This window comes from Geotrypetes seraphini, chromosome 3, assembly GCF_902459505.1.
Source record: "Geotrypetes seraphini chromosome 3, aGeoSer1.1, whole genome shotgun sequence".
Taxonomy (NCBI): Eukaryota; Metazoa; Chordata; class Amphibia; order Gymnophiona; family Dermophiidae; genus Geotrypetes; species Geotrypetes seraphini.
In genome coordinates, this window is record NC_047086.1 from 387,967,881 (window position 1) to 387,984,426 (window position 16,546).

Sequence of the window (16,546 nt, forward strand, 5' to 3'; positions counted from 1 at the left end):
CCACTTTGCTAAATTTAAAATAAAATCATTTTTCCTACCTTGTCTGGTGATTTCTGGTTGCACTTTCTTCTTCTGACTGTGCATCCAATCTTTCTTCCCTTCTATCAGCCTGTATGCTTTCTCTCCTCCACACCTCATTCCCTCCCCCAACTTTTTCTTCCTCTCTCCCTGACCTTTCTTTCTTTTTTTCTGTTTCTCTTCTTTCCTTCTGTTTCCCTGCCTGCCCCCTTTCTTTCTTTCTCCCAGCCTCCTGTCCAGCAGTAACTCTCTTCCCTTCCTCCCCTCCCAGCAGCATCTCTCCGTCTCCCTCTCCAGTAGCAGCTGTCCCTTTTTTTTTCCTTGCCCAGCAGCTTCCCAGATTCCTTTCCCTCCTCCCCTCCCAGAAGCATCTCTCCTTCTTCTCCCTCTCCAGTAGCAGCTGTCCTTTTTTTTCCTGGCCCAGCAGCTTCCCAGATTCCTTTCCCTCCTCCCCTCCCAGAAGCATCTCTCCGTCTCCTTCTCCCTCTCCAGTAGCAGCTGTCCTTTTTTTTCCTGGCCCAGCAGCTTCCCAGATTCCTTTCCCTCCTCCCCTCCCAGAAGCATCTCTCCGTCTCCTTCTCCCTCTCCAGTAGCAGCTGTCCCTTTTTTTCCTAGCCCAGCAGCTTCCCAGATTCCTTTCCCTCCTCCCCTCCCAGAAGCATCTCTCCTTCTTCTCCTTATCCAGTAGCAGCTGTCCCTTTTTTTCCTTGCCCAGCAGCTTCCCAGATTCCTTTCCCTCCTCCCCTCCCAGAAGCATCTCTCCTTCTTCTCCCTCTCCAGTAGCAGCTGTCCTTTTTTTTCCTGGCCCAGCAGCTTCCCAGATTCCTTTCCCTCCTCCCCTCCCAGATGCATCTCTCCTTCTCCTTCTCCCTCTCCAGTAGCAGCTGTCCCTTTTTTTTCCTGGCCCAGCAGCTTCCCAGATTCCTTTCCCTCCTCCCCTCCCAGAAGCATCTCTCCTTCTCCCTTTCCAGTAGCAGCTGTCCCTTTTTTCCCCTGCCCAGCAGCTTCCCAGACTGATAGTGGTTTTCTCCCCTCCCAGCAGCTCTTCTTACTTCCCAGCGCAGCGATTCACGAAGGCAGCCTCGGGTCCTTTGTTGTGTCGCGCCGCCTCTGAGGAAAGAGGAAGTTGCATCATCAGAGGCAGCCGCAACTCAGCAAAAGCCCCGAGGCTGCCTTTGTGAATCGCTGCGCTGGGAAGTAAAGGAGAGCTGCAGAGAGGGGAGAAAGCCACTGTCGGAGGCTCCCCAAGATCTCTCCGGCCCAGCGCACGCTTCCGATGCTGATCTTGCAGAAGTTCAAATGAGTCAATCTTGCCGGTCCTGCGCTGTGACGAGAAACTTGTGCGCTGCGACCTAATATTTTGTGCGCCAGCGCACGCCAGCGCAGCTTAGCGGGAACACTGGTGACAAAATTTATTACCGTTCCCATCCCCGCGGATAACCGCGGGAAATAATCCCATGTCATTTTCTAGTGTCTATTTCAACCTCGGTCCTTCTACACCAGCATTCTTCAAAGCAAAGCTTGCGGGTCAGTGGTTGTGGCCATTCATACTCTGATTCTTATGTGAGCCAAGGATAATGAAGCCATTGTGACATCACTGATGTGATTGGCTCTTAGGCACTGGTGGAATGAGGCATTATGACATCACAATATCTGCTCTGGATACCAGAGACTGTCATTCTGTAGTGTCTGTTTCAACCTCAGTCCTTCTACACCAGCATTCTTCAAAGCAAAGCTTGCGGGTCAGTGGTTGTGGCCATTCATACTCTGATTCTTCCCTCTCTCCTTAAAGAATGACATGAAGATGGTTTACCGTGGTTATCCGCGGGGACGGGGACGGTGATGAATTTTGTCACCGTGTCATTCTCTAATCTTAGCGTCTAGTGGGAGCATAAGGTATCAAAAGTCTATCTATGAAGGCTGGGCTTTGCAAAGGAGAGACTTGAGAGTTAACAGACATATTTTATAGGTAATGCAATGAGACACCAGGAGCCAGTGTGCTTTGCTTTCATAATGATTTTGATGGAGGCAAATAGTTTTAGTTTTCTGTGAAAGTCATGTACTCATGTTACAGTCTGATTTCAAAAGGTAAAGTATTCCAGGTTAATTCTGCCTGATAGGCTAAGGTTTGACTAAACATTCTTTTAGATTTTATCCTTTAGCGTCGGTGGTGTAATGTCCAATATTTATTTATTTATTTTAGAAATGTATACACTTCTCCCTCCATATTCGCGGTTGCGATTATTCACGTTTTTTAGCTTGCTGGCTCCTCTTCCCAAATTACATCAGCTTGCATAGAGAAATTGCTGATTCCAAGCGTTTACAGAGAAAATCGCTGATTCCCAGCACTTTCTTTTTTAAAGAAGCTTTTTAACTTCTAATTTTTTATATTTTTTTTAAGAACTCTATCACTAATTTAATTAATTTTTACCAGATTTTTAGCGCTGTCTTTCCCCTCCTATCATCTTACTCGTCTCCTTACTCATCTCCTTTACTGTCAAAATATTGTATTTCTTCCCTCATTAAAAAGGTTGTCTCCCTGTAATGAGAAATGTACTACATGTTTTTAAACCTGTTCATCGCTTTGTATTATGATTAAGTGATCCATCAAATTTTATTAAAACTTGAAACTTGACCGTGTTTTGCCTCTCCTTCAGGAACAGTCCAGGTCTCCCACCATGTTATTCGCGGTTTCACTATATTCACGATGGTTTTTAATAGAAAACAGCGAATAACATATGAAAAAGTTATTTGAGATTTTTCTGTATGTGCAGTTCTGTTAATCCCCTATCACAGCGAATACAGAGGGAGAAGTGTACACTTCTCCCTCGTTATTCGCGGGGGATATGGGCAGAGCCGGACCGCAAATGGCGAAAATCCGCAAATATCCGGCTCTGACCCACCCCACCTCCCTGCCGCCTTCTCGGCCTTACCTGGTGGTCTAGAGGGCTTTCGGGGCAGGAGCGATCTTCCTACGCTCCTGCCCCGTGCAGATCACCATTAGGAAATGGCTGTGGGATTTCCCGTCGTAGTCTCGAGAGACTACAGGAACTCACAGCAGCCATTTCCTCATGGCGATCTGCACGGGACAGGAGCGTAGGAAGATCGTTCCTGCCCTGAAAGCCCTCTAGACCACCAGGTAAGGCCGGGAAGGCGGCAGGGAGGTCAAAAATATGTTTTTTAAAATTTTCCCCCTCCCCAGAAAAAAATCGCGATTATGTGAAACCGCGAGTGCAGAAACCACGAATAGGGAGGGGGAAATGTATACCGTATAATTCCTATACGGTTTACATGACAACAATCATAAATATTAGACGGTACATACATGTTCAATATTTAAAAGGAACTTCGCTATAAGATCCAAAATATCAATCTACTAAAGCATTTGCAGGTAATTACATTGCATAATATCCCATCATAAGAAAGCATTTATAAACAATTGCATTTTCAACATTTTCTTGAAACCCAATCTGACGGCGCAGAAGCACAGAACTCCTGGCAAAGCATTCCAAAGCTTTGCACCCCCCACTGACAGCATAGCTTCGCCAATCCTGGAGTGGGAAATTGTCATCCTGTAGCCCAAGCATACCCCCTATTGTACGAAACCACGCTAACGTTTTTTAGCGCAGAGAGCCGCGCTGAATGGCCCGCACTGCTCCCGATGCTCATAGGAACTTTATGAGTGTCGGGAGCAGCACAGGTCATCCAGAGCGGCTCCCTGTGCTAAAAACCGCCAGCGAGCTTTCGTAGAAGAGGGGAATAGTTTCAGGTACTCAAGTATTCCTCCCTATCTGTCCTGGGGGGCTCACAGTCTGACTAATGTGCCTGGGACAATGGAGTGTTAAGGGACTTGCCCAGGGTCACAAGGAGCAGTGCTGGGATTGAACCTGAAACTTTGGGGTGCTGAGGCTGCAGTCCTAACCACTAGGCCACACCTCCATTCCTGTTTTTCCTGCCTTAAATGTTTAGCATAGTTTGAAAATAATAAGTGGGTAAGATAAAAAAGAAATTGACTTTGAAATACCTTAAAATCAGACAGATTAATTTAAAAGTAGTATTGTTTTCTGCAGTATAATTTTATTAATAATAGTGGCCTTAACAAACTTTTTAGCGTAACATGTCAGTCTAGCTGAGGTGTTTAGAAAAGCTTGTTTAGTGTAACCCATATACAGGCTATTACAATCATCTCGCTATGTTAAGATACAGTATATGCTGGTGTAAACCAAAAGAAAGGGAATGGAAACCCCACGTAAAATCCGACAGAAAGGAAAGCAAGTGGAGAGTGAGATAGAACACCCTTGAAACAACCTTGAAATAAACACTATTTATTCAACCTTGAAACAAACAATATTTATTTCTATGAACTCAAATTTTAAAAATCCTATTATGCAAATATATAAACATAATGTCCTTATTATGGAATGATCCAGTTGATGACCCAACACGGTCCGTGTTTCGGCCTCCAGAAGGAGGCCTGCCTCAGGGGTGTGGTTGTCGGTAACGGATATTATTGGACCTGCCCACTAGGTGTCACTCTGGTGCTGGGAATACAAACTTTAAAAATAATGACTTATAACATATGCAGGACTCGTGAGAAAAACTGCAAAAGCTTGAAAACAGGGAACTAAAATTCTAAACCAATCCTGCTGAAAATGGCATCTAATCCTGTGACACTGTCTTAACTTCTGGAAGACTTTTTTGATTAAAGTATTGACCTGATGTTTTATGGAGAGTAAAGGGTTTAATAAAACTTCCAAGTACTCTCAAAGCTTACCTTCAAAAAACATGAAATTCAGAAGACTGAATCACCAAAAATAAGTGTGTTTTCTCTCCTCTGAAGGCATAGGGGTCCTTTTACTAAGGCGCCCTAACCGATTTAACGCACGCTAATCGATTTAGCGTGCGCTAATGATTAGCATGTGCTAAATGCTAACGCATCCATAGAATATAATGGGCGCGTTAGCATTTAGCGTGTGCTAAATCGATTAGCACGCCTTAGTAAAAGAGGGGATAGTCAAGTGCTGTTTGGATTGCGTAACAGATTTGCAGCAGGTAATGGTGTACAGCCAGGGGTCTCAAAGTCCCTCCTCGAGGGCCGCAATCCAGACGGGTTTTCAGGATTTCCCCAATGAATATGCATGACATCTATGTGCATGCGACGCTTTCAGTGCCTATTCATTGGGGAAATCCTGAAAACCCGACTGGATTGCGGCCCTCAAGGAGGGACTTTGAGACCCCTGGTGTACAGTACGTTCAGAGAACAAGAAGAAAAGTTCATATTTACTATCAGTAATGATTAATAAGTACAATATTCAGAACAGCATCGAAACTTGTTCTCTTTCTTATGTTATTTTTTTTTTCCAGCGTGGAAATTCAAAGTATAGCTGTTAAGTTGTCTTCCAAGTTGGTTGTCTATCTTGTTCAAAGTTGCCAAGAGGTAAGACTAATTGAGGTTGTGTATTTTTTAAGTAAATAGCTGGGTAACAATTGATGCTGATAATTCTTGAAAATCTTAACTGCATATATTTCCGCTTAAGATCACTGTATTTAAGGAGATCATATTTGTTTACGATGGGAAACCAAAGGATTTGTTGCTGAAGCTGGAAAGATATAATCGAGGAAAATCCAACAAATCTGTAGTAAAAATACGGTGAACTGAAGACAAAGGACGGTACTGCAGACAGATGCACAAGATATAGGCAAAGTTTATTTTAGACAAACAGTTTGTTGCGCGTAAATGAACCACTTTATATAAAATACGGGACCCAACACGGTTCGTGTTTCGAGCAAACAGTCTTCCTCAGGGGTCCCAAAAAGTGGTGGTAATAAAGGACGCGTAACAAATGCCTGTTGTGTACTTAATAATTTTATTCTTATGTACCGCCAAAGCTGTGGTAGTTCGAGGCGGTTTACAACAAAGAAGAGCTGGACAATCAGCGAATATAGGTACAATGTAAGATCATCAAAATACAGGAGAGCATGATATAGAGGTGAGGCATGAGAGAACTTGGGAATAATTCGGTTGGAGATGGAGAAGTAGGGCTTAAGAGGACTTGGTTACAAATTGGTTGAACAAGTTTGTTTTTATAAGTTTTCTGAAACTTTAAGTAGGAAGAGGAGTGCGTGATAATGCTACCCAACCAATCATTCCATTGACCTGCTTGGAAGGCAAGTGTTCTGTTCAGGTATCTTTTGTAACGGCAGGCCTTTAGTGTTGGGTGGTTGAATAGATGGACTCTGCTTGTGGGTCTGGATGGACATTCTAGGTTGAAGTGGGGAACCAAGTACAAGGGGGCCGAACCTAGAATGGATTTGAAACAGAGACAGGTAAATATGAACAGCACTCTCGCTTCGAGGGGCAGCCAGTGGAGTTTTTGGTAGTAGGGAGTTAGGTGTTCCCAGTTTTTTAACCTAAAGATCAATCGGATTGGATGATTTGGAGTTTTCGAGTGATTTTTTTGAAAGACCCCAGATAAATGATGTTACAGTAGTCGAGTGAGCTTAGAATGGAGGATTACACCAGTAAGCGGAATGAGACAGCATCGAAGTATTTTCTGACAGTTCTTAATTTCCACAATGTTGAGAAGCTTTTTCTGACTAGCAAGTCGGTGTGAGCTTAGTACTTAGTAATGATATGCTGCAAAACAGCTGATCTTGTGCATCTGTCTACAGTGTCTTCCTTTGTCTTCAAAGATATAATCAAGGCAGGAATTTGCGATCATCATCTGATTTCATGCTGTAAGTACTATCATGCCAGGCTTAGGCACAGAGGACCCGATATTCAGCCCGCAGTAAGTGGCATCGGAGCCACTCAAAAGTCATGTGCTGAGCTGATCCTGGAAGTGCAATGCTGAGGCATGCACTGCTCCTGGCGTTGAATAGGGTGGGTATTGACAATCACCAGGAAGTTAACCGGGCATTGGCTAATATTCATACCAGTGCCTAATTAACTTTAGCGCATAAACCCCCCTCTTTCACAAACATATAGCACGGGTCGGAGCAGTTACCGGCGCTGCCGGCGCTAAAAACATGTGCTATGTGTTCATGAAAGAGGGGGAAAGCTAAGACAGCTTTTTTGCTGTCCTGACTTCTCGTATGTGGTTACCAGGCTGAAAATTACGACTAAGTAAGGGAAAGAGGGGGGTGGGGGGAATAGGTGGTTCAGCAGGAAACCTGTTAGAAGTAGATTGCAGTAGTCTGTTTATTTATTTTATTTAAAAATGTAAACAATGCTCCCCCGAGATTCACGGGGGTTCCGTTGCAGGAACCCCCGCGAATCTCGAAAAACCGCGAATACGGTTTTTCATGGGGGAGCCTGAAGACAGCAGGAGAGCAACTGGAGCGCCGCGAGTGCAGGAAATCACTCGCGGTGCGCTCCGACCGCCTCTTCCTGCACAAAGTCGGGTCTTGTCCAATCAGGAGTTGCGTGTCAAAGCAGCTCCTGATCGGATAAGGCCCGACTTCATGCAGGAAGAGGCGGTCAGAGCGAACCGCGAGTGATTTCCTGCACTCGCGGCGCTCTGGATGCTCTCTCCTGCCTCTCCTGCTGCCCTCTCCTTGTCGGCGGTTCACGGTCCGAAAATACCGTGAATGAAAGGGGCCGTGAACCGCCGGCCACGAACAACCGGGGAAACACTGTATACCGCATAAAAACTATGCGGTTTACAAAATTACATGCATACATATTTAAGAAATGCTAGACATGTTTCAACAAGACAAACAGAAAAAGACATTAACTATCAGTGTCTTTATTAACCGCCTTTCTGTGGTTACAATCAAAGTGGTTTGCATACTATATTCATAAATAAGTGCTCCACTCCAGTCTGTCCCTAACCTAACTGATTAGGAGATGGCCAGTTGGTGGCGATATTCAGCTGAATATCAGGTGCTGGGTTGCTTAGTGGGGTTTAACCAGGCAGGAGCCTCTCCAGCCTGGTTAAACTCTTGTAAATATCGGGCAGAGGATGTTTTCTCTTATAGCCTTAACTGATGGAAAGAGCCTCTAAGGGAAATAGGATAGAGATGGATTATCACATTATCTTGTCCCTGAGTTAGACTGAAAGAAAGGAGGGGAGGTAGATTGTATGGCCAATGGTGAACAGTGCTGGGGGGGGAGGAGGTGAGATTAGGGATAAGAATGGGGCAGTGTGTTTGTTAAATGTTTTTAATTTTCTTATTTTATGTATATCTTTTATTACTGCCTTGACGTGTATGAGGTTGGAGGAAAGAGATTGATAAGCCCAGCTCAGGAGAAGGACCTTGGGATGATGGTTTATGAGGATCTCAAGGTGTCAAAAAAAAAAGTGACAAGGCTGTGGCTACAGCCAGAAGAATGCTGGGCTGCATAGAGAGGGGAAGTGTTGATGCCCCTGTACAAGTCATTGGCAAGGCCCCACTTGGAGTATTGTGTTCAGTTTTGGAGGCCATACCTCGCTAAGGACATAAGACTTGAATAATTTCAGAGAAAAGTGACAAAAAATGGTATGGGGTAAGCACCACAAGAAAATAAGAATTGCTGCTGCTGGGTCAGACCAGTGGTCCATCGTGCCCAGCAGTCCGCTCCCGCGGTGGCCCCTAAGTCAAAGTCCAGTGCCCTAATCGAGACCAGCCCTACCTGCGTATGTTCCAGTTCCACAGGAACTCGTCTAACTTTGTCTTGAATCCCTGGAGGGTGTTTTCTCCTACGACAGCCTACGGAAGAGCGTTCCAGTTTTCCACCACTCTCTGGGTGAAAAAGAACTTCCTTACGTTTGTACGGAATCGATCCCCTTTTACCTTTAGAGAGTGCCCTCTCATTCTCCCTTCCTTGGAGAGGGTGAACAACCTGTATGTGAAGAGACTTGATGACCTGGGATGGTTAAAGATGGGCTGGAGTGAGCTTTGATGGAGACTTCAGTAGATGGAACCTAAGCACACTACCGGGCACGGCTGTGGGTTTCTGGCTCAGAAATATCTAAGAAAAAGGACCATTTAAACTAAAGAATTAATTTATGGAGCATGTGTGGTTGGGCAAACTGGATGGACCATTCGGGTCTTTATCTGACGTCATTTACTATATTACTTATATGTTACAATCCAAACAAAAAATTGGCAATTAAATTTCAATCCTACTCGAGACAAACACTGGTGCCTATGATAAGCCACTATCAAAATTAAGACTTCAGTACTGGGTAACCGAGACTTCATTTTCAGTTTATTTAGCCTGGGCAGACCACTCATAGGTGACAAGCAATGAATCCCGAAATTAAGTCCAGAACTTGTCTCAATCACACCCAGTTTGGCGTTGATTAAGCCAAGTTCTGGACATATTTTGCGATTCATTGCAAAGTTCGAAAAGAATAAAGAGGATCATCTTTGTTTATGGTTCAATTAAAAGGACTGATTTGTCTCTGCTCCTGATGAAGGATTCGAAACGGAGCTCTGTGAGCGGCGATAGTTTCCCTTTGGACTCAGATAAGCTGGCTTCATGGCTTCAACTTTTTAGTAGATTGCATTCAATGTATTGATTTTTTCACGTTAAACAAAACATTTTTGGGGTGTCAGTTCTTTTGGATGATTTGGGGATTTATAACTTTGTTTCCTCCCTACTAAAAGCAACACTGTGTGCCTTTTGAGAAAAAGTTTTCCCCACATATTTATAATAATTTCAAATAAATAAGACTTGATGATGTACGGGGCAGCATTTATTTAGGATTACTGCTTGGTGCTTGTCATCTATGAGTTCTCTGCCCAGAGTAACATAAGAAGTTGCCTCCGCTGGGTCAGACCAGAGGTCCATCCCGCCCAGCGGTCCGCTCCCACGGCGGCCCATCAGGCCTATCACCTGTGCAGTCTCAGTTTACCCAGTACTGAAGTCTTAATTTTGATAGTGGCTTATCATGGGATGAACACAGAGGATCTAGAATCAGAAAATAATAGTAAATATTGAAGAACTAAGGCCAGTACTGGGCAGACTTGCACGGTCTGTGTCTGTATATGGCCGTTTGGTGGAGGATGGGCTGGGGAGAGCTTCAATGGCTGGGAGGGTGTAGATGGACTGGAGTGAGCTTTGACGGAGACTTCAGTAGTTGGAACTAGAGAATGACACGGTGACAAAATTCATCACCGTCCCCGTCCCCGCGGATAACCGCGAGAAATAATCCCATGTCATTTTCTAGTGTCTATTTCAACCTCAATCCTTCTACACCAGCATTCTTCAAAGCAAAGCTTGCGGGTCAGTGGCTGTGGCCATTCATACTCTGATTCTTCCCTCTCTCCTTAAAGAATGACATGGGGATGGTTTCCCACAGTTATCCGCGGGGACGGGAACGGTGATGAATTTTGTCACCGTGTCATTCTCTAGTTGGAACCTAAGAACAGTACCGGGCAGAGCTTTGGATTCTTGCCCAGAAATAGATAAGAAGAAAAACCAACAGATTTTTAGATTGAATCAGGTTGGGCAGACTAGATGGACCATTCGGGTCTTTATCCGCCGTCATCTACTTTGTTACTATGTTATCATAGGCACCGGTGTTTGTCTTGAGTAGGATTGAAATTTAATTGCCAATTTTTTGTTTGGATTGTTATAGTTAATTTGGCAAATTTTAGGGGGGGGTTCTTGGAACCTACTATATGTTACACACTGGAGGAAAGGAAAAACAAACTCCCTCTTCTACAAAGCCACGCTAGCGGCTGACACACGGTAACGGCCCTGAAGCCCATAGAGATTTAAAGGGCTTCGTGGCAGCCGCTAGCATGACTTTGTATAAGAGGGGGAAAGGTGATATAGACATTCAAATATTTTTAGAGGGTATTAATATACAAACAAACCTTTTCCAGAGGAGGGAACTAGATTACATGAAGACAGGGAGACCGATTCAGAAATAACGTCAAGAAGTACTTTTTCACAGAGAGAGTGGTGGACGATGGAATGCCCTCCCTTGGGAGGTGATGGAGACGAAAACAGTAACGGAATTAAAAAATGCATGGGATAAACAGAAAGGAATCCTGTATGGAAGACATGGAACTAATCAAGTTTAGTGGGGATTAGATGGCAACACTAGTAATTGAGAAACAAAGCCGGTGCTGGACAGACTTCTATGTTTTGTGCCCTGATCGTGGCTGAGCAGACAGGCAGACTTCTGTGGTCTGTGCCATGGTAAGGACAAACTGAGTGTGCATACTGTGTGTAGTATCACATCGCATATTATGGGCCTTATTCTGTATAGGATGCTGGTCTCGGTGGTTGCCTAAGAAGTGGCTGAGAATCGTGTCTACCTTAAGGCACAGACGCCTTACCCATGTCAACTAGTGCAGGTTAAAGAATCACACCTGCCAGATATTTCAGCTAATCAGGGCCTTAGGCCCCTCCCTGGTGCTTCCCAGAATGCACTGGGAAGGGGAAGGCCCGCCTTTTTAAAGAGACAGGTCTGCCGGCAGGAGGAGCTGCTCATCCCTCTTGCCGGAATTCCTCTTCATGTATTTGGGGGGGAGGGGTGTCAGAGTGGTGTTGGAGGTTCAGGGTGTGTCAGGGTGGGGTGTTGGGGGTTCAAAAGGACCTGGCAGCAGGAGGGAGTAGGCATCCCTCCTGCCAATCTCGGGGAGGGGGTGAAAATGGGTGTTAGGTAGGAGGGAGTAGGCATCCCTCCTGCCGATCTCAGGGGTGGGTGTCGGGAGGTCCTCTGCCCGCCGCAGCCAGCTGAGCTAATTGCAGCAGGGGAATTCCCCCCCAATCAGATGAGTCGACAGGACTCCCCGAAACCGTGGTTTCAGGGACTCCTGCCAGGCTCAGCTGATCGGGGATTCCCGTGCTGCCCTTAGCCGGCTGCGGCGTCTACTTTTATGATTGTGAAATATAAGTCAGCATTTTGCAGACCTACATTTCATGCATCTGTCGTGGGTCTATGGAGACATGTAGAGATGCTTAAACATGCCCAAGGCCACTTCTGGGCAAAAACACACTCACGCTTCACCTTGGGCATGCTTAAGTGTGTCTGTAGACCCGCAACAGATGTCTACAATGTAGGTGTACTTCCTCGCCCGAGTTTGTTTAGAAAATGTGCGTCCTGATTGGCTGCCAGACAGTGGTAGGATGCCTGCCGCCACCTAAAATCTGGATGCATGGTTAGAGAATCAGGCCCTAAAAGTTTATCTTGTTGGGCAGACTGGATGGACTGAACAGGTGTTTATCTGCCATTATCTATTATGTTAATATATGAGCATGTTTCGGCGTTTCTTTCAAGATAATTCAGGGTAAATATGTTCATATGAATGCTGAAAAAGACAGACAGTATGAATCAATAATGGGTAATTAAACTCTGGGATTCATTGCCGGAGAATGTGGTGAGATCGGTTCATAGACAGTGGAGCGCAAGACGTCAGCGCGCTGACAATCCAGCGCCAACAATTCGGCGCAAAACAGAAGCGCGCGGGGGAAAAAGTAATTTTTAAAGAGCTCCGATGGGGGGTTTGGGGTGGCAACCCCCCTCCACTTTATTGTTTAGTGTTTGCGCTGCTGTTGGAGGGGGGTTCGGGGGGTTGGAAACCTCCATTATAGCGAAAATGGAACTTTTTCTGATTTTTTTCAGGAAAAGTTCCGTTTCCTCTATAATGTGGGGGGTTTCACCCCCCCACACCTCCCCCCCCCGCAATGGCAGCGCGAACACTAACCAATAAAGTGGTGGGGTTGCCACCCCAAACCCCCAGTCAGAGCTCTTTAAAAATTATTTTTTCCCCCGTGCACTTCTGTCTTCCGCCGAATTGTCTGCGCTGGATTGTCGGCGTGCTGGCATCTGGCGCATGATTATCCCGTCACCGGTGAGATCAGTTAGCTTAGCAGGGTTTTTAAAAGGTTTGGATAAATTCCTAAAAGGAAAGTCCATAGGCCATTATTGAGATGGCTTGGGGAAATCCACTGCTTATTCTTAGGGATAAAATCTGTTTTACTACTTGGGATCTAACTAGGTATTTGGGATCTGGGATGTCCACTGTTGGAAACAGGATACTGGGCTTGATGGACTTTCGGTCTGTCCCATTAAGGCTATTCTTATGTTCTTATTGTCCAGCAGATATCCCAAGACCACCAACAGAGCTATTTCACCACCTGATATTGAGGATTACAGGGAGAATATATGTATGTGGTGAGGGGAAGGAATAAGGAATTGTTTTTCATACTCCAAGTTTTCAATAATAACATAACATAAAATTGGATTTCTAGTCCGCATAACCTTGAAATTCAATGTGGTTTACAAAAAGTTAGATAATAACAAATGAATGAAGTGAACCATGGGGATCTAATCAACTAAAATTTTCGAAAAAAGTTAAGCTTTTATTTGTTTTCTGAAATGTACATAAGAATAAGATATAAATAACAAGTGTCGGAAGACAAGCTGCTTGAAATGAGAGAGTATGAATCATGATGTTTCTTACTTTTACTACCCTTGACGGAGAGAAATACGAAAAGGGCCAAACAGGTTGAAAAGGTGACGGCGAAAGCTAGAAGGATGCTAGGTTGCATAGGGAGAGGTATGGCCAGTAGGAAAAAGGAGGTATTGATGCCCCTGTATAAGACTTTGGTGAGACCTCATTTAGAATATTGTGTACAATTCTGGAGGCCGCACCTTCAAAAAGATATAAAAAGGATGGAGTCGGTCCAGAGGAAGGCTACTAAAATGGTGTGTGGTCTTCGTCATGAGACGTATGGGGACAGACTTAAAGATCTCAATATGTACTGTATACTTTGGAAAAATTACAGGAGAGAGGAGATATGATAAGAGACGTTTAAATACCTATATGGTGTAAATGCACGTGAGTCGAGTCACTTGATTGAGAGGGCATAGGATAAAGTTAAGAGGTGATAGTTTTAGGAGTAATCTAAGGAAATACTTTTTTACAGAAAGGTTGGTAGATGCGTGGAAGAGGTGGTGGAAACAGAGACTGTGTCTGAATTCAAAAGGGCCTGGGATAGGCACGTGGGATCTCTCGGAGAGAGAAAGAGATAATGGTTACTGCGGATGGGCAGCTCTATGACCTCACAATGCAGGTGCACAGAGCCTTAGCCTATAGGAAGAGGAGATGCAAATGTTAAGAACATTAGCCAATAGGGAGAGGAGGAGATAATGGTTACTGCAGATGGGCAGACTGGATAGGCCGTTTGGGCTTTATATGCTATCATGTTTCTGTGAGAACTTCTACTGTTTCTTTGAGAAGCTTTTGAGAATATATCGACTAAAAGTGGTGCTCTGATTTTGCAGTGTTGAATCACAAGCATCTGATTTGCCTGTAGAATGTTCTTGTTATGGTACATCTGCAAGGAGACAAGTTCGTTCTCTGAAATGAGATGTGCTGGATGCAACTCCCTGCCTCACAATGGACTAGTCAAGAGGCATTGTAATGCAATTTATATTAATAATGCCATTCTTTCTTTTCCGCCTTGTAGCTAGTCGAGCTCAGGCCCGCTACCAGCCCAAGTAATTGTTTTATACTGTTGCATTTCATCACTGCCACATATGGGGCTGGCCATGTAGCTGTGATTTCCATATCATCTGTGCTAATCAAGATGGATTTAGGACTGAATTGTAGGGAAGTTCTGCATTTAATTCAGAGGAACAGTGATATCACACCATTATGTAAAGCATCTATTTTTAGTGAAATCCTTTATTACCATTCGGTGGATGAGTAGACTCTTTCTTTTCTAGTAAAATAGCAATCAGTTTGGTTGATCTGTTTTTAATCTTATGTAGAACACTGGCCCTGAACTACATAGTAGGTAACTCTCATATATTTTTGTGTTTTCAGGATTTGCAATCACTGGACTCTGAATTGAAACAGTGGATTTCACTAATAGCTGCTTGCTGTACAGATGAGCAGCAGCCAGAGCTCAGACTGGCAGCCGCAGAAGTCCTGATTGGCACCGCCTCTGTGTTCCTGATCAGCCAGAATCTCGTACTGAGTGAGTCATTACAAAATGGCATCAACTTTTGCCAGCGGTTAAGGGAACTGAATTTTACTTATGTATACAAGCTGATTCCAATGACGATAGCTTCTGTGTATGTTTCTGTGCATATGCTTCTGTTTCTTAGAGAAATAGAAGCACACACACATGCAAACACGCACATGCACACACATGCACATACACGCACGCACATGCACACAGAGACACACACATGCACACACACACACATATACATATATTGCAGGCAACCTGGATGGGCATATGAGGTCCTTTATGTAGACAAGTGTCTATTGTTTATTAACGGCCCTGGGATAGACTGATCATACGTCTGGAAAGTAAGTACAAAAATAATTTAAAGCAGCAGCCCATGTTAACCAAAACTTATCTTCAGGCCAAATATGTCTGAATAATTCCCTGCATGGGAGTAGAATAAAAAAGGGCTTTGTTACTGCTTGGGTAACTTAGTGCCATCCCCTGTCTTGTGACTACCACTTAGAAACCTAGAATACAGCCGTAAATAATGAATGTAAGCTTCTCCCCCCTCTCTGATATTCCCCAGTAACGTATCGTTGACCACATTTGAGCAGTTGCTTTGCTTTCATTTCCTGACAGCTTTTTTGCAGTCCTAAATTAAATCCCATACAGATGGCAAGTGAGTATCGCCACTTACCCGAAGAGTTGGGTGGAGGGTCATGCTCTGCTCTAACGCTATCTGGCTAGTGCTGGGGTGATCTGTGCTTGCACTTAACCACATAGTAGTTGATGATCATCTTAATGCCATGATAACATTGACTGGATTACTATAATGCACTCTACGCTGGTCTGGCTACAGAGGGCTTGCATAAATTCCAGTTGATTCAGAGGGCTACAGCAAGACTAATAGAAGGTTGTAAGCAACATGACCACGGTGTCAGGTCAAAAGCGCGCCGGGACAAAGGCGCGCCCAGACAATTGAGCGCAGCGCGGGGGCATGCGCCGCAGAAAATTACTGTTTTTAGGGCTCCGACAGGGGGGGGTTTGGGGGGGAACCCCCCCACTTTACTTAATAGAGATCGCGCCGCGTTGTGGGGGGTTTGAGGGTTGTAACCCCCCACATTTTATTGAAAACTTCACTTTTTCCCTGTTTTTAGGGAAAAAGTTAAGTTTACAGTAAAATGTGGACGGTTACAACCCCCCAAGCCCCCCATAACGCCGGCGCGATCTCTATTAAGTAAACTGGGGGGGCTCCCCAACAACCCCCCCCCCGTTGGATACCTTAAAAACTGTAATTTTCTTCGACGCGCGCCTCCGTCTTGCGCTCAGTTGTCGGCGCGCGCCTTTGTCTTTCGCGGGGTTGTCTATGAACCCATGACCACACCACACCATTTTTGCAGAAACTTCACTGGCTACCAGTACAGTATCCTGTCTGATCTGGCCCTTAAAGACAATGTCCCAGAGGACTTGAACCTCATCTCTGGGGTTACTGAGGTCCTTCTAAGAAATATCCTTAATTACACCTTCTCCAAAGTAGACCCCCACACTCTGAATTGCACCCCTGAAAGGCTTCACTTCACAAAACTATCTCTACTTCAGGAAGCAGGTGAAAGATTAGCCTTT

General features: G+C 44.7%; 1 protein-coding gene across 2 annotated transcripts in view; it reads left to right on the top strand.

The window, feature by feature from the left end:
- Positions 1–16,546, top strand: part of THADA (THADA armadillo repeat containing) — a 538,115-nt gene that overhangs the window by 405,019 nt on the left and 116,550 nt on the right. For both annotated transcript variants that reach the window (XR_004538762.1, XM_033937269.1), the window contains exons 34-35: positions 5,383–5,455; positions 14,794–14,947. Coding sequence is in view for 1 of the 2 variants with exons in the window: in XM_033937269.1 (XP_033793160.1) it covers positions 5,383–5,455; positions 14,794–14,947 (227 nt within the window). In the remaining variant the exon portion in view is untranslated. The remainder of the gene's footprint in view (positions 1–5,382; positions 5,456–14,793; positions 14,948–16,546) is intronic.